Source organism: Miscanthus floridulus, chromosome 12, assembly GCF_019320115.1.
Source record: "Miscanthus floridulus cultivar M001 chromosome 12, ASM1932011v1, whole genome shotgun sequence".
NCBI lineage: Eukaryota > Viridiplantae > Streptophyta > Magnoliopsida > Poales > Poaceae > Miscanthus > Miscanthus floridulus.
Window position 1 is genome coordinate 15,680,267 of NC_089591.1, and position 18,515 is coordinate 15,698,781.

Genomic DNA, 18,515 nt, shown 5'->3' on the forward strand with positions numbered 1-18,515 from the left:
TTTTCAGATCGGACGACTAATCGCGATTAATCGTGATTAGTCGTCCTTATCGTAACTAGGTGCTCGATAAGGGCCCTCGATTAGTTTAGACCGATTAGAAACCGTATCGTCCGATAAGTTGCGACTAATCACGATTAGTCATCCGATCAGACTAGCCGGACGACTAGTTGGGTAGGGAGAATTCGGCCCACCTTTAGCTGGCCCATTAGGGTAAGAAGAGTAGTGAGTGACCTAGTGAAGGAGCTGCAGCCGCCGCACATTTCCAGCTCCCGCTCTGGCCCTGCTCTCTCTCGCAGCCGCCGGCACCTCCGCCCGTGTCTCCTCCGCCTGCGGCCTGCCTCTCTGGATCTCCCTCGCCGGCGTCCGCAGCTCCGTCCGCGCCCCTCGCCGGCGTCCGCAGCTCCGCCCGCTCCTGTCTCCTCCCCTACCGGGACCCAGTAGCTCCGCCCGCCTCTTAGGCTCTGTCGCTCTGAGCTCCTTCCTCGACGCCTGGAGGACAGACGCGGGAGGACTGGATGTTTAGAACTATTTCCATTTCAGACTTAAGAACTTGTTTAAGTTTATTAGTTTACTTATGTTGTGTACTGCTGTGCACAGTGTGCACTGTGCTAAACTGTTGTTAGTTCTTATCAATGTTTTCAGATCGGACGACTAATCGCGATTAGTCGTCCTTATCGTAACCAGGTGCTCGATAAGGGCTCTCGATTAGTTTAGACCGATTAGAAAACTTATCGTCCGATAAGTTGCGACTAATCACGATTAGTCGTCCGATCAGACTAGCCGGACGACTAGTTCGGGGGAGGGAGAATTTGGCCCAGCTAAAGAATTCGGCCCACCTTTAGCTGGCCCATTAGGGTAAGAAGAAGAGGAGTGAGTGAGTGACTGAGTGACGGCACATTTCCAGCTCCCGCTGCTCTCTGCCTCTCTCTCGCAGCCGCCGGCGGCCTGCCTCTGGATCTCCCTCGCCGGCGTCCGCAGCTCCGGCCGCGCCCCTCGCTGGTGTCCGCAGCTCCGCCCGCACGTCCGTCCGCAGCAGCTCGCCCATCCGTCCGTCCGTCCGTAGCTCCGTCCGAGCAGCAGCTCCGTCTGTCCGTCCGCAGCAGCTCCGCCCACAGCAGCTCCATCCGAGCAGCTCCGTCCGAGCAGCTCCGCCCGCAGCTGCTCCGTCTGTTCGTCCGCCCGCAGCTGCTCTGCCCGCAGCAGCTCCGTCCGTCCGTCCGCAGCAGCTCCGCCCGTCCGTCCGTCCGAGCAGCTCCGCCCGCAGCAGCTCCGTCCGTCCGTCCGCAGCAGCTCCGCCCGCGCCTCCATCTTCGCTCGCTCCTGTCTCCTCCCCTGCTAGGACCTAGTAGCTCCGCCCGCCTCTGAGGCTCCTTCCTCGACGCCTGGAGGACGGACACAGGAGGCCTCAAGCATCAAGATGAGCCACCAGTCCCACCACTCTGCCTCCTCTGAAGGTTATTGTCTCTGTCTGCTACTCCGCTGCTGTGTATTGCATGTTGCCACCAATTTGTGACACATTTGTGTGGCTGTGCCGCTCTGCAGAGGATGCTCGACGGCGTGCAGTTGTTGAGGTAATTCTACCTGAGAATGAAGCTGTCTCAGGAGGGGCTGCCTCAGCGTCGTCAGCTGCTCCAACTGAAGCATCTCTGATAGCTCAAGCGTTAGCTAAATTGCCGCCAGATCTTGCTGCCATGGCTGAAGATAAGAAGAGGAAGGCAAAATCATCAGATCCTAGATGGAAATATGGGTTTTGGCCAGACATAGGGAAGAAAGAGTTCATCCAATGTATTTTCTGCAAAAAGGTTGTCCCTTCAGGCATTAAAAGGTTCAAGCAACACCTTGCTGGGGGCTATTCTGATGCAGTGAAATGTGGTGAAGCACCTGAACTAGTTAGGCGTGAGATGAATGGTTACTTGGTCACAAGGTCAAGGACTCAGGTGCAGGTACCTGCGGACACTGGGGTGGAGACAGAAACAGAAGAAGATGGAGGTGGTGCTTCTGCTGCTGCTGAAAATGAACCAAATGCTGGGACAAAGTCAAACCAAGTTCCAAGTTCTGGGACAAAATCAAAGCAAGCAAAAAAGATAGCTCAAGCATCAATCACGAACTTTGTGGTTTCTGCTCCACCAAAACCTCAAACACAGAAGCATTCCAAGTCAGTGAGTTCTTTGCTTTGCAAGAGTCCAGAAGAAGTGGTTGCAGAAAGGCACAAGTCCAAGATGTCACAGCCCACTCTTGAGTACTCCACAAAGAGCAAGGAAGCAAAGCAAATTGTAGATGACCATGTGGCTGATTTTTTTTATGAGAATGGAATACCATTGAATGCTATTAACTCAAGAAGCTAGGGAGATTATGCTTGAGTCCATTGGGCAATATGGTCCTGGGTATCGCTCACCTTCATACCATGAGATTAGGAATCCACTACTTGATAGGGCAGTGAACAAGACAGAGGAGTTGAGAAAGAAGCATGAGGACGCTTGGAAGGAATATGGCTGCACAATCATGTCAGATGGATGGACTGACACTAGTCACCGTCATCTCATCAACTTTCTTGCGAATAGCCCAGCTGGAACATTCTTCTTAGGTTCAGTTGACGCTTCAAGTGAGATAGCCAATGCTTCTATGTTAGCAGACTTGTTAGAGAAACAAATTGACAAGGTTGGGAAGGAGTATGTGGTGCAAATTGTCACAGATAATGGATCAAACTACGAAGGCTGCTGGAAGAATTCTTATGGAGAGGATCCCAACTTTGTTTTGGACACCATGTGCTGCCCACTGTTTGGATTTGATGATGGAGGACATTGGGAAGATACCTGAGTTTAGCTCTTGCATTAATTCGGCTAAGAAGGTGTGTAGGTTTCTCTACAAGCATGGGAGAATTCTGGATCTTATGCGAGAAAAGATTGGTGGTGATCTTGTGAGGCCTGCTGTTACTCGCTTTGCTACTTCCTATCTCACATTAGCAAGCATGCATAAGAACAAACAGGGGCTGAGGAGTTTGTTTGTGAGTGAGGAATGGCATTCCAACAGCTTGTCAAAAAGTGCTGAAGGGCGGTAGGCTGAGAACACAATCCTTTCCATACCATTTTGGACAAAAGTGGAGTACTGTATAAAAGCAACACAACCCCTTCTCATTGCTATGAGGATAGCAGATGGTGATGAAACACCATCAGCTCCTGAGATAATGGCAGCAATGGATGTTGCAAAGAAGACCATCAAGGAAACTTTGCGAGACAAATCATCATTACTGAATGATGTAATGGAATGCTATGACAAGAGATGGGAGAACCAGATGGAGCAAAAACTATATGGAGCAGCCCTCTTCTTGAATCCTGGAAAGTACTTTGCCATAAAGGAAAAGGATAGGAGACAAGCTACAAAGCTAAGATGCATGTTTAATGACATTATATGGAAGATGGTGCCTGATGAGAGTGAAGCGAGGAAAATAAGCAAGCAAGCTGATGATTATGACAGGGCTGAGGGTGAATGTTTCTCAAAGAGATTAGCAATAGTAGAGAGAAATAGCAAAAATCCTAGTAAGTAATGAGCAGTTCAGCAGTCAGCACTTTCTTTTAATTAAGCTATAATTCTCTATGTGATGAGCTACTGATTATATTATTGTTTTGCTTGTAATCTACAACTACAGTTCTATGGTGGGATGCTTTTGGTGGCCTTGCATTCGAGCTACAGAGTTTAGCAAAACGAATTGTAAGCCTCTGCTGTTCGGCGTCTGGTTGTGAGCGCAACTGGAGCGCTTTTGCTCATGTAAGTGCAATTTCTATGGCTGCAGGTGCATGCTAATGCATTCTTATATGCTGCAGCCATCTAATGAATTTGCTCCTATTTTCTATGGCTGCAGGTGCATACTAAAAAGAGGAACCGTTTGGAGCACATTAGGTTGAATAAGTTGGTATTTGTTAGCTACAACCGTAAGATGGCATTCAGGTTTCAGAAAATTCGTGAGCTCGGTTCTAAAGGCAAGAAATCCAACCCATTGCTGCTAGAAGAGTTTCAATGGGAAAATGAGTGGGTAGACATCAACTGTGACCCAGTTCATGCATCTAATGGCAGTGATATGCTTTGGACACATGTTGATGAAGCTGTTGGTGCAACCGACCAGCTTAGAGGCCGCAATTTGCCTAGGGCTGCTGCTGCTCGTGCGAGGAATACTGTCACCCGCACATATGGGAGGAATAACAAAAGGAAGTGTCCAAGTCCAAGGTCAGATGCACCAGCAACTGAAAGCAGTGATCATGAAGAACAACCACAAGGTGCAAGTGCAACAGATGAAGAAATGGAGGACCAGGGAGGGGAGGAAGACTCAGGCGGACCTGCAACAAATGATGGAAATGAAGACTTCCATGTGGACGCAGATTTACTTCTCTAGATGGCTGAATTGCTGGTTCTATGGATCAGTGGACTGGATGTTGTGTACTGCTAGTTTACTTATGGCTGAATTGCTAGTTTACTTATGTTGTGTACTGCTGTGCACAGTGTGCACTGTGCTAAACTGCTGTTAGTTCCTATTTGTTACATTTGTGTACTTGGTTAAGTTGTTTTCCCATGCTCTACTGTCTACTACTCTTGTACATTTTCTTTAGTCTTTACAGTTTTGTTTTTCTGCTATTTTGCCTATTTAACTGATTATCTTCTTTCTTTGTAATTTCAGATTCAGAGTTTCAGAGTTCAGACATCAGCAAGCGGCAGCAAGCAGCTAGTTTTTCTTTGGTCAGAGCAGTTTCAGAGTTCAGACATCAGATTCAGCAAGCAGCAGCAAGCAGCAGCTAGTTTTTCTTTGGTCAGCAGTCAGCACTCACCATGACACCATCAGGCATCAGCAAGCAGCAGTTACAGGTAAGTGGCCAAATCACCATGATAATGATTCATTGCAAACATGATTACATGCCAAACTGTGCTTGGTTGCTTGCCTCTAACATTTACCTATTTATTATGGCCATGTTTACATATATTTACATCATATATATAGTATATACATGGTCGATCAGGTCATCTAGGCACAAGGACGACTAAATGTCCGACTAGCCGATTAGACCGATTAGGACCGACTAATCGACCCTTATCGACGACTAATCACGATTAGTCGTCTGATCGGTGGTCATACGACTAGCCTCGATAATACGATCTGAAAACATTGGTTCTTATTTGTTAAATTTGTGTACTTGGTTAAGTTGTTTTGACATGCTCCTACTGTCTACTACTATTTACATTTTCTTTAGTCTTTACGGTTTGTTTTTCTGCTATTTTGCCTATTTAACTGATTATCTTCTTTCTTTGTAATTTCATATTCAGCCACAAGTCAGCAGTCAGCACTCACCATCAGGCATCAGCAAGCAGTAGTTACAGGTAAGTGGCCAAATCACCATGATAATGATTCATTGCAAACATGATTACATGCCAAACTGTGCTCGGTTGCTTGCCTCTAACATTTACCTATTTATTATGGCCATGTTTACATATATTTACATCATATATATAGTATATACATGGTCGATCAAGCCATCTAGGCACAAGGACGACTAAATGTCCGACTAGCCGATTAGACCGTTTAGGACCGACTAATCGACCCTTATCGACGACTAATAGCGATTAGTCGTCTGATCGGTGGTCATACGACTAGCCTCGATATACAACTAGCCTCGATAATATGATCTGAAAACATTGGCCCTTCCTGCATGTCCATGTTATACAAAGAAATCCACTGCAGATAAGCGCACAACTTAAGAAAAGATCACGCCACGTAACCCTAGTAAAATAGCCAATCCCACAAGTTACAGAATAGTGCGATCATGTAAAGTGCCATGACAAACAAGCAACCACCATTAGACATGAATTGCGTACCTTGATGCTATTGTACCATTGACAGAAGCAATCTGAACATATTCATCTCCAGTAGCAATATTCGACCAATGGAAATGTATTCTACCACCACCACCTCCTCCACCACCGTATACACCTCCATTGCCACCAGATGCCGATAATGATGAGTTTTTCTCTAGCAGAAGCCATTGAAGAAATAAAAGAATTGACCCTCCAGAACCACCACCAACTCCACCTTTAAAAGTCCCATTTGAATTTTCCGATGTGCCTTTACGGCTTTCCCCGTCAGAGTTCAGCGAGCCATAAACTAGCAACCTTGAAAGTGGCCATTTCATGGATCCAATGACTGGAAGTGAAAATGATCAGCAATTAGAGCAGAAAGGAAAAGGTAAATATAAAAAGAATATTAGCTTAGTGTGGTGTATGATGCGTGTCAAGCACCAAGTAAAGGATAAGAAACTGCACTGAAAAGGAAACTCAGAGGATGGTAGCAGGCATCATGAGAGGAAAAAAATGAAAAATAAAAAACAAAGGGAGCCAAATGTGATATACAAGACTCTAGAACATAGATTTTATGGGATAAGATGGAACCAACCAATTAATCCCCCACCAGCAGTGTTATCTGCTGACAAAGCAGAACCACCACTACCGCTTCCTAGCTCACATGGAAGATCAGCATTGCCATATTCTAGGCCTCCTTCACTTCTCATTCCATTGTAAATCCCTGTGCCACCTCGGCCTCCATGCCCAGCACCACCACCAGCTCCATACTTGAGAAATTTTCCTTTTCCAATGCCTTCCTTGCAACCTATCAAATAATCCAAATTACTGGGTTTAAATAGTCATGTCACTAAGATAGCATATTTCAGCACCTTTATTAAATATTAACTATTACACCAAAACATAGAATCACCTAACTCTGAGGCACTAATTGTGCCATCCTTTGCAATAGTTACAGTCCTTGCTCTATGAATATGAATTATACTTCCCCTAACTATGCCACTGACAGTTATGTCTTCAACACGACAAATCTGCAAAATGTGGGAAAAAAATCTTAGAACAATGGTTAGAATACAACAGCAAAGTATCTTGACACATTTCACATACACATGATTATGATAAAAGGTGAACTTAGTATCGTTTTTGCATCGGCGGGGGAAGAAATAATTTTCAAAAATCAAGTTAAGCTTCATAGAATGCAGTATTTTCATCCTGCTGCATAGCAACAGATAGGGACCAGCTGTTGTCCATCCAACTGGAGCTCGACCACTTGTTCACTGGCTTCTAGGCAGCAACAATGGCAGCCGGGGGGGGGGGGGGGGGGGGGGGGGGTTGGCCACCCGACCCGACAGTCAACCATATATATTTACAATCACTCCTATTGAGGGTAACTGTAATTCCTGTGCGGTGTCCACTGTATGTGGTAGTATCGTCCCTGCATTGATTGTACCCTGGTGGACAGTACGAATATAGTGCAGACCATACCGGTTAGGTCAAACAGTGCCTTAATGGTGCACTGTCGCCTGTTCTGGTACAGTGTTGATACTGTTCCTGTACTTCTGGGGATCAGCTGTTCACAGTACGCAGGATGAGGATCCCGATCAGCGGATCAGTTGGCTGCTACACACCGAGTGCGTTGAGTTGATGAGATAACCCCAGATTGGGCCCACCCTCAGAATTTGGCCCGCCCTATCCCAGGCATGGGATTCAGCTGTGGCCCTCTGCCTCGTCACCCAAATAGATTTATGTGCTGGTGTCAGTGTATTGTTTCGGTGCTGTGCAAGTGTGAGATGTAAGGGAACAGTTCACGAGACTCTTCACTCTCTTAAGAAATATAGGATGGCTATATGAGACAATTTTGCCCACCTACCAGATTCTTCCACTTTTTTCTATCTTTCTTCATTCACTTCCCTAAATTTCCCACATATTTATTAACTATATGATTACAAGATGGATAGATTGGAGTGTGTCTAGCTGTTACTTACATTCTGTCCAGGTTGTGATACAAGAAATGTTTTCTTTTTGCCTCTGTTGTGCTACATTTGGTGTCAAACTATTGTTTTCTTTTTTTTCATTTTTATTGTATTGGAAATGTTGTTTGAGGTCAACCTATACAAAAATCAGGTTAATAAAGCCCAAAATTTACAGACATATATTCTAGAATTAATTCCGCCTATGTTGTCTCAACATAGCAGGTCCCAAGCCCTGGTAAAGGAGGAGGGTTGTGATAGGCGTGGCGAGCCAACGTTAAATCTAGCCATTCTAATGGAGATGAAACCTGAAAGAAAACCGTTGGGGCGTAACCCTCTTAGCGACGCGCCATATCGGAACCCGGGTATGGTATTTAAATGGGCAAGGGCCGGGTCGGCACCCCCTTGGTGACGCGCCGTGTCGCGATCTGGGCATGGTGTCAAGTGAGCAAGGATCGGGTCATCGCTTCCTTAGTGGCGCGCTACATCGGAGCCCGGGTTTAGTGAAAAATGAGCAAGGGTCTTCACATCTGAGTCAACGGGTGTGAAGGGTAAGGAAGCTAGTCGAACCAACTAGAATCCGTTTAGGTAGTTGGAATGTAGGGTCGCTTACAGGTAAGTTAAGAGAATTAGTTGATACCGCGACTAGGAGGCGTGTAAATATATTATGTGTTCAAGAGACTAAATGGAAGGGTCAGAAGGCGAAGGAGGTGGACAATACAGGTTTCAAGCTTTGGTACATAGGGACAGTCGCGAATACAAATGGCGTAGAAGTTTTGATTGATAAGAGCCGCAAGAATGGTGTGGTGGGAGTGAGAAGGCAAGGAGATATGATTATCTTAATCAACCTTGTCGTTGGTGATATGGTCTTGAACGTAATTAGTGCGTATGCCCCCCAAGTAGGCCTCGACGAGAGTGCTAAGAGACAGTTCTGGGAAGATTTAGATGGCCTGATTAGAGTTGTACCTCGTAGTGAGAAGCTTTTTATAGGAGGAAATCTTAATGGGCATGTAGGTACTACAAGCGCAGGTTTCGTGGCAGTTCATGGAGATTTTGGGTATGGTAGTAGGAATCAGGAGGGGAAGAAAGTTCTGAACTTCGCGGTAGCTTTTGACCTGATGATAGCTAACACTTTTCTTTAGAAAGAGAGAATCTCATCTAGTGACCTTCAGTAGCGGATAACACTCTAGCCAGATTGACTTTGTCCCCACAAGAAGAAAGGACAAACGAGCATACTTGGGTTGCAAGGTGATACCAGGGGAGTGTGTTGTTTCTCAACATAAGCTTTTGGTGGCAAACTTTCGTTTTCAGGTGCGTGCCCGTAGGGATAAACAAGCTAAGATTGAAAGAACAAAGTGGTGGAAACTGAAAGGGGAGACGTCAGAGGTATTCAGGGAAATGGTTATCAAAGAGGGCTCTTGGAAGAAAGAAGAGGACATAAACAACATGTGGGAGAAGATGGCAATCAACATTCGGAAGGTGGCCTCAGAGGTGTGTGGAGTAACCAAAGGAAGTGGAGGCGATGCTAAAGATACTTGGTGGTGGAACGAGGAAGTTCAAATGGCTATTATGGAGAAGAAAGAATACTATAGACGCTTGTACCATGACAGGAGTGTGGACAACATAGAGAAGTACAAGGTGGCAAAGAAGACTGTAAAGCGAGCTGTAAGTGTGGTAAAGGGTAAAGCGTACGAGGATCTTTACCAACATTTGAGTACGAATGAAGGAGAGGACATTTATAGGATGGCTAGGGTTCGTGAGAGAAAGACAAGGGATTTCAACCAAGTTAAGTGCATTAAGGATGAAAGGAAGCATCTCTTGGTGAAGGAGGATGAGATCCGACATCGATGGCAAAAGTATTTTGACAAATTGTTTAATGGTGAGAATACGGACACAACCTTTCAGTTGGACGACTCTTTTGATGACACCAATAGGCGCTTTGTGCGGAGAATCCAAGAATCTGAGGTCAGAAAGGCGTTGAAAATGATGAAAGGAGGTAAGACGATGGGACCGGATGGTATCCCAATCGAGGTGTGGAGATGCCTCGGGGACATAGCTATAGTATGGCTAACCAAGCTGTTTAACCATATTTTTTGATCGAACAAGATGCCTGACAAGTGGAGAAGAAGTATCTTGGTACCGATCTACAAGAATAAAGGGGATATTCAAAGTTGTACTAATTATCGGGGAATTAAGTTGATGAGCCATACTATGAAGCTATGGGAGAGAGTTATCGAGCATCGCTTGAAAGCAATAACGCGGGTCTCTATGAAATCAGTTTGGTTTCATGCCCGGAAGCTCAACCATGGAAGCCATTTTCTTAATACGACAAGTTATGAAGCGGTATAGGGAGAAGAAGAAAGACCTACACATGGTTTTTATTGACTTGGAGAAGACTTATAATAAAATACCAAGGAATGTTATGTGGTGGGCTTTGGACAAAAATAAAGTCCCAACGAAGTACATCGAGCTCATTAAGGACATGTACAACAATGTTGTGACTAGTGTTCGAACAAGTGATGAAGACACGGATGACTTCCCGATTAGGATAGGACTACATCAAGGGTCAGCTTTGAGCCCTTATCTATTTGCCTTAGTGATGGATGAGGTCATAAGGGACATAAAAGGGGACATCCCTTGGTGTATGCTTTTCGCGGACGATGCAGTGCTAGTTGATGAAAGCCGAATAGGAGTGAATCAGAAACTGGAGTTATGGTGGGAGACTTTGGAGTCCAAAGGTTTTAGACTCAGTAGAACTAAAGATGAGTATATGAGATGTGACTTCGGCACTACTATTCGGGAGAAGGAAGATATTAGTTTGGAATGTCAAGTAGTGCCTAGGAAGGATATCTTTCGATATTTAGGATCAATGCTACAGAGAGACGGGGATATTGATGAAGATGTTAGCCATAGAATCAAAGCAGGGTGGATAAAGTGGCGCCAAGCATCTGGTGTCCTATGTGACAAAAGGATACCACAGAAGCTAAAAGGCAAGTTTTATAAGACGACGATTAGACCTGCTATGTTGTATGGTGTAGAATGTTGGCTTACGAAAAGACGACATGTTCAACAAATAAGTGTCGCGGAAATGCGTATGTTGCGTTGGATTTACGGTCATACAAGAAGGGATCGAGTTCGGAACGATGATATACGTGATAGATTAAGAGTAGCACCAATTGAAGGGATCGAGTTCGGAACGATGATATACGTGATAGATTAAGGGTAGCACCAATTGAAGAAAAGCTTGTCCAACACCGGTTGAGATGGTTTGAACATGTCCAACAGAGACCTCCAGAGACACCGGTGCGTAGTGGAATCCTAAGCCAGGATAGTAACGTGAAGAGAGACAGAGGAAGACCAAAGTTGACTTTGGTAGAGGCAATAAAAGGAGACTTAAAAGGATGAAATATACCCAAAGACTTAGCCTTAGATAGGAGTGCTTGGAAAACAGTTATTCATGTGCTTGAACCTTGATTGCTTCTACTGGGTTTCAACTCTAGCCTACCCCAACTTGTTTGGGACTTAAAGGCTTTGTTGTTGTTGTTGTTGTTGTTATATATTCTAGAATTGTTAGACTAGTGAATTGAACCACGTTCAGGGTTCGTAAAGCAAAGATATATACCACAAACAATAAAACTTGGTAAGGTGGTGTATCATGAACTGACAAACACGAATGAGGTTATCAGATTCAGATTCTCTAGTCTTAAACATTGTATTTCATGAAGACATAAGCCATGCAGTTCACCAGAAAGCTTATGTTATTGAGGAACCTTTATACCCAATACATTCCAAAACTCCCCCTGACAAAAAGGCTCCATGAAGCCTGCACTCTAGGTTCAAAGTTAGGATCTCTTGGGTTTTATGCACCCAGCATTTCACCCAAAAGCTAAGTGTTGAGCAAAGGTGGCAATTGGTAGCATCATAGTAAACTTGGTCATTATATGGGGAAAAACATGCGAAGCTGTTAACTTTATTGCATCTTTCAGAAGAGAAGAATGCCAGAATAAATCATCCTTACTTGCAGTGTAAATGACAAGGAGCGATTTACATGGCAATCATCAGGTGGGGTAATAAGCTCACTAGGACATGTTTTACTTTCACAGCGTGAAAGTGCACCCCTGGTTAACACAAATTTCAATCAAACGCATTGTTTAGAAGGAATTAAAGATTCTTATTTCACAGTGAGATAAAAGAACTTACAAGCTGCTTGGAACAGCCTCATCAAGTGGAGCCTGAACAAGGGAACCAGGGCCAACCTGCTCACACACCCATGGTAAAGGTTGAGTCCCGAAAAAATTAGAACAAAACCCTATAACATGCAATTTTGACATGACAAAACATGAACTGGCTGGATAACAGGCCACCAAAAGGAAACTGAATATAAATCTACAATAGCACATCACAGAATGGCCATGAAAAGCAAATTTAATTTTTATCTGTAAGGAAGTTGTCACCCAGTGTACCCAAATGGTTAGGGATTAAAATTGTTTCCATTCATTTCTTTTCTCAAAAACCAAATCGAATATGATACTGTCAGAAACGAATATGACATCGATGTTACAGGAAAATAAAAAACATAACTATCCCATCAGAAGCACCTCCATATCTGTTGGGAATCATTAATCCTTAGTCGAGACACCAAACTTTAGCATGATAGCGTACATATGAATGACCAATCGATATTTCACAAGTCACATATTTAATATTCTCTCCATCCATCAATATAAGACATTTTTGAACGAGAAACTCTTCAAACATTTCTTGCTACAAAATCAAGACAATCTCAAATAATAGTTTGAATATTAATCAACTGATATACAACTTGTATACTGAACATTTGATTAATTGTTAGTCAAAATTGGTAAAAGTTTAACTTATTCAAAATAAAAGGCACTTTACATTGATGGACAGAGAGATTACCTCGTAAGAAAAATTCGATTCAAAGCATGCAGCCAAGTGTTGTCGTTGGGACGCTAGGTTGGGTTATGTATTAAGAAAAAACACAGATTTGGTGTTGGTAATTATTGGTGAAATACTGGAAAACTCGGAAACAATCAGAAAGCCTAAAATTGTTTTTGTTAACTCTTCCATATTTATCATTTCCGTTTCCAGTTTTGTATTTACCATTTCTATTTCCATTTTACCCAAAAATACGATAGAAACTCGAAAACGAGCCCCAGTACCTACAAATGGTCTCTAAGATCTTTTTACAAGGCAGAATTGACTTGCCACGGTATTATAAATTGAACTTTGACCACAATTCTCTTGAAACATCTTGTTGCTAGTTACAAAAATCATAACCGTAGGAGTTTAACAACAACAACAACAACAACAAAGCCTTTAAGTCACAAACAAGTTGGGGTAGGCTAGAGTTGAAACCCATCAGAAGCAATCAAGGTTCAGGCACGTGAATAGCTGTCTTCCGAGCACTCCTATCTAAGGCTAAGTCTTTGGGCATCGTTTAAATTAAACCTATAATTAAAATAAAACCCCAGGGCATCGTTTAAATTAAAACCCCAGGCTAAGTCTTTGGGCCAACCGTAGGAGTTTAAATTAAAATAAAATTCTAAGGGCATCGTTTTTGAACCACTAAACCCAATGTGCTGGGGTTAGTCTAATTGTTTATCAAACCTATAATTTTGAATCTTCAATCTTATCATAAATGTGCTGGGGTTAGTCTAATTGTTTATCAAACCTATAATTTTGAATCTTCAATCTTGTCATACATGTATGTGTGGGGGTATAACCCCAGGTACCCACGGCAAGGGACATGGGCCGCACGGTCAGGGACGGTCCAGCCCACAAGATTCAAGACTTACGGCGCACGGCACTGCTCGGCGTACACCGCAAGGCATCTAGACGATCTGATCGGATACTATAGATATTGCAATCCTACCATATAACCGACTACGATACTTTCCTTGTAACCCTACCCCTCCAGAGTATATAAGGAGGGGCAGGGGTCCCCTAGTCGGCATCCCCCATCCCACATCTCATCTCGTATTCCAACAATACAAACCAACAGAGCACTCGACGTAGAGTTTTACGTCACATTGACAGCCTGAACCTGTATAAATCTTGTGTCTTGTGTCTCTGTTACCATCTAATTCCTGATCACGCGCACCTCTACCAAATAATCTACCATCGCGGGCATACCCCTCGGTGGATTATCGACGATATTTAGTCGACAGTTGGCGCGCCAGGTAGGGGTGTGCGTGTTAATCCTCCAGCGAACCGGATGGCGTACCTCAAGATCAACAGCACGTTCTCGGCGACGGCCCCGTGCATCCAATCGTTCATGTGGGCTGCCGCTAGGGAGGTGACCCAACACAGCAAGCTCGCCGCACGATCCGATCTGGAGGAGCTTCCTAACGATCACGTGGCCGGATCGTGCTCAGGGCCCTCATCTCCGATTCGAAGGTCGCCGGCGGCATCCGTGTGGGTGTCTCCCGTGGCGCTGCTGTTTCGCGCATGATTCAGATGCGTTTTCCAACCTCAAGCCGACGGAGGCTCCCTGGAGTCCGGGACATCCACGGGTTGCTGCTCCTCGTTGCAGGGAGCCGATCTCCATCTCTTTAGTACTCCCAATCGTTGGTTCAAGATCTGCTTCCAAGGCCTTGACGACAGCACCACGTGCAAGTCGATTGGAAAAATCAATATACTTGCATGCCCGTCCGGTCTCAAAAGGCATGCAAATTAATTAAGTCAGGCTTGCGTGCTTGGACACATGCATCACGTATACTGATTGGGTTTTTAAGAAGATTGGTCGGCGTTTCACTCCTTGACCAAGACACGGGCCATGCAGGCAATCAGGAGTTGCATGTATTCACGCATATACGTTGCATGTACTCAGCGTCAAGGCCATGGATTTATCTACTCTAGCGGCGACTACGAAGACGACGCACGCATCAAGCCGTCCGAGCCATATCCATCTACTCGGACATCGTGACACGTCGACTACTCCGCTCGGCCGTCTATCAAAGCGCCATGCAACATCGCTTCTCCGACCAGATCGAATGCGGCTACGTCAACGATCTCCCCGATTCTGATCCGCCTAAGGCCGACCAGTAATATAAGGACGACATCACCTGGACTACTCGCTCCGAGCACCTACCGCGTCGTAATAATGATCGCCGCGAAGAACGGCGCCATGATGACCACAACCGCCGCCATAACGACAGGCCGGAAAAGCTCAAGGGCCGGACAATTTCGTCGCCGCCGACCAGATAATGTCATACGCAGCCGACCAAACGTTTTGTCTAAAGCTAAATACCCTTCATATATCTGTATTTAATACAATCTTCTCCACGGCGTTTCTCCAATTGATTTTTACTCCATTTATTCTCCATGTTTAAGATGCTCCATTCATTCTCCATAATGCAATATCTTTAAGATGTTCTTCGTCGATTCGTCAACCAGCCACGTTCTCACTTGTGTTACCAGAAACAGCCCTGTCCTTGACTTTGCTCCTATACGTGCACGAGCCACACTCTGCGTTATGGACAGTCAGCAGCGGCTCCTTAGCAACGCTCTCTCCCTTACGTGTACACGGGTGTCGGCCACTCCGCGCTATAGAGCTTGGGCTAGTCGGGGCTGGTGATACAATACAGAACCAACTAGAAGAAGCTTACTCATATTTAAAATATGAACGAACTCCAAAATAAACATAATGTTTATCTACAACCGCTTGCCGTATGTTACTTCATCAAATGCTTATTTTCTCTGGAGTTCATACGTTTTATTTGTACACCATGTACTACCCATTCTACATCTTTGTTTTTCAAGGGCCCGGTTCGGTCACCGAGCCTATTTTTTACGCTCGGAGACTGGATCAGTTGGGAAGGACAAAAGAATCATTGTCCGGGTGGTCGAACCACCTAGCACTCAGACTTCTCCGCCGATCAACTGGTCGGACCGCTAGGTTCATGGACTTCGTCGCTGACCAGTTGGTCGGACTGTTCGGCGCTCACTTCTACTCAGCGCTCACTTCACCGCCGACCAGCTGGTTGGACTCCTCGGTGCTTGCTTCTTCGCCGACCAGCTAGTTGGGTTGTTCGCCGCTTGGGCTTCATCGTCAGCTAAGCTGGGGACTCCTCGACGTTCAGATTCTTCGTGCAAGCGTCGTCAGCTAAGCTGGGGACTCCTCGGCGTTCGGATTCTTTGTGAAAAAGTTGCCAGCTAAGCTGGGGACTTCCTTAGTGGTCGGATTTTGCTACGTCTCATCGGTGCGCTATTAAGTTGCTCCATACTGTTCGGATCAGGGTGCTGATCTTGGACAGCACGTCTGGGGTCTTGATACGCACATGACAGATGACGTTGGCAAGTTTCAGACTTGATTTCTTTGACCCTGCTACAAGATTCTTTCATCATCTTCCAGCAGGCTCGAGGACTAAGTGGCTACACTTCACCTAACGGTGAATGTAGTGCTTTTTTCCTAATTTACCCTCCTTACTGACTAAGTCATGGAAACGGAGTCTAAGTGCCTACACTTCATCTGAGGTGAAGAATTTTCAAATTTGATCTTGAGCCCCTTACATTCTTTTGGCAAGCCTTACTTGGCTCAGTCCGAGCTCTGCTCACCAGTTAAGCTGGTCGGCCTCAACTTTCACCACTCAAGTCACCAATTAAGCTGGTCGGCCTTGACTTTCACCGTCCAGGTCACCAGTTAAGCTGGTCGGCTTCGACTTTCACCGCCCAGGTCACCAGTTAAGCTGGTCGGCTTCAACTGTCACCGCCCAGGTCACCACTTAAGCTGATCGACTTCGACTTTCACCGCCCAGGTCGCCAGTTAAACTGGTCGGCTTCACGTCAAACAGCTCGGACTTGTTCAAGACGGCGTTGTTCAAAGGATACAAGGCGATCAGGGACCAGCTGTGGGGGTATAACCCCATGTACCCACGGCAAGGGACATGAGCCGCACAGTCAGGGACGGTCCAGCCCACAAGATTCAAGACTTGCAGCGCACAGCACTACTCGGCGTACACCGCAAGGCACCTAGAAGATCTGATCGGATACTATAGATATTGTAATCCTACCATATAACCGACTAGGATACTTTCCTTCTAACCCTATCCCTCCAGAGTATATAAGAAGGGACAAGGGTCCCCTAGTCGCCATCCCCCATCCCACATCTCATCTCGTATTCCAGCAATACAAACCAACAGAGCACAGGACGTAGGGTTTTACGTCACATTGACGGCTTGAACCTGTATAAATCTTGTGTCTCGTGTCTCTGTTGCCATCTAGTTCCAGATCACGCGCACATCTACTAAATAATCTACCATCGTGGGCATACCCCTCGGTGGACTATCGACGATATTTAGTCGACAGTATGCCTGGTAATTTATTCTTGGGAAAATTGTGTTCTTACCCTTGTTCAGAACTCCAATTGTGATTTTGCCCCTGTTTTTTAACTGTGTTTTTACCCCTGTTATTTTGAAATGAACTGTCCGTTTGCCCCTGCTTTGGATGTCGGTCAAATGGACAAGGAATAAATGAATTAAAAGAATTCCAAAGCAGAAAAGGATAGTAGAAATGACCAATCTGCCCCTGACTCTTCCTCATCCAGAACAGCCCTCATCGGTAGCGGGCGGCATCGGGAGCGGGCGGCTCCATCGGCGGCGGCGCATCTAGCCTAGGGCACGCGGTGAGGCGGTTGTTGCAGGGCGCAGGGGCGCACGCGTGGGAGGCGGACGCGGCTCTGCTTCGTGCACGGTGCGGCGGCAGTTCCGGGGCGCGAGGGCGGCCGCGGCTCTGGTTGTTCGCGCGCTGGGCAGCGGCGATGCCCAGCCACGGGTCTCCTCTGGCGCCTGGGCGCAGGTCCCGGCGGCGCCCGCCCGCCCGCCGTTCTTCCCTTTCGAGCAAGACTCAGGGGTCCCGTCGTGCAAGGACGAGGCGCAGCAGCCCAATGCGTCGACGGCGGTGAACGCGTCCGCGGCAAGGGACTGCCCTCCGGCTTCCGCCATGGTGGCGGCGTCCTCGCCGTCGGGGAAGCCAGCGGGCGCCGAGGCGGCAGGCTGCGGCGGCAAGGGGAAGATGAGCCGCGTCGCCGTGGTGGCAACTGCGAAAGGCGCAGCGACTGCGGAGGTGGAGCGGCGCAGGTCAACGCAGCCCGGGCGCGCTGTGGACATGCGCGCTCGCGCGCGCAGTGGGGGCAGAGGAAGCGGCCACGGCGGATCGGAGGAGTGAGGCGAGGAGAACGGCGTGGGGGGGACAGCAGGAGCTGGGGCACCGGCGGACGCAGCCGTGGCGGAGCGTTGCGGCTCGGTACGGCGGGTGTGGCCATAACGGGGTGCGGCACGCTCGCGCGCGGTGCATGGTGCTCGACGGAGGCAAGGCGGAGCTGCGCGCGGTGGTGGCGCTGGGGGCGCAGCGGGGGCTCGGGCGCTGGGCAATGGAGGTGAAGCTGCGACGGGAGCGGAAGGCGCAGTGATGGTGGCCCAGCGACGGCGCTCCCGGGGCGCACGGCGGAACGACGCGTGGGGCAACGGCGACTCCGGAGGGGCAGCGCCATGGGCTTCGGTCTAGCGCATCCGTAGGGGCAGGGCAACGGCAGGCGCGAGACGCTGCGATGGCGAGCGCGGCCATGGCGATTTCTGCGGAGCAGCGGGCATGGCGTGCGCCGGCGACCGAGGCAGTAGCTCGAGCGGCTGCACAGCGACGGAGGAGCAGGGAGGGAGTCGCGCACTGCCCTTGCCTGGTGCCCGC

At 47.0% G+C, this 18,515-nt stretch overlaps 1 protein-coding gene and 1 pseudogene across 1 annotated transcript in view; one reads left to right on the forward strand and one right to left on the reverse strand.

Annotated features, from left to right (window-relative positions):
- LOC136495317 (uncharacterized) overlaps positions 1 to 18,515 on the reverse strand; it is a 48,056-nt gene that overhangs the window by 14,115 nt on the left and 15,426 nt on the right. Inside the window, 5 exon segments of the mRNA XM_066491277.1 lie at positions 5,860 to 6,184; positions 6,434 to 6,646; positions 6,752 to 6,869; positions 11,827 to 11,926; positions 12,009 to 12,064. Coding sequence (XP_066347374.1) covers positions 5,860 to 6,184; positions 6,434 to 6,646; positions 6,752 to 6,869; positions 11,827 to 11,926; positions 12,009 to 12,064 — 812 coding nt within the window.
- On the forward strand, positions 1,326 to 5,152 carry LOC136498176 (uncharacterized; annotated as a pseudogene).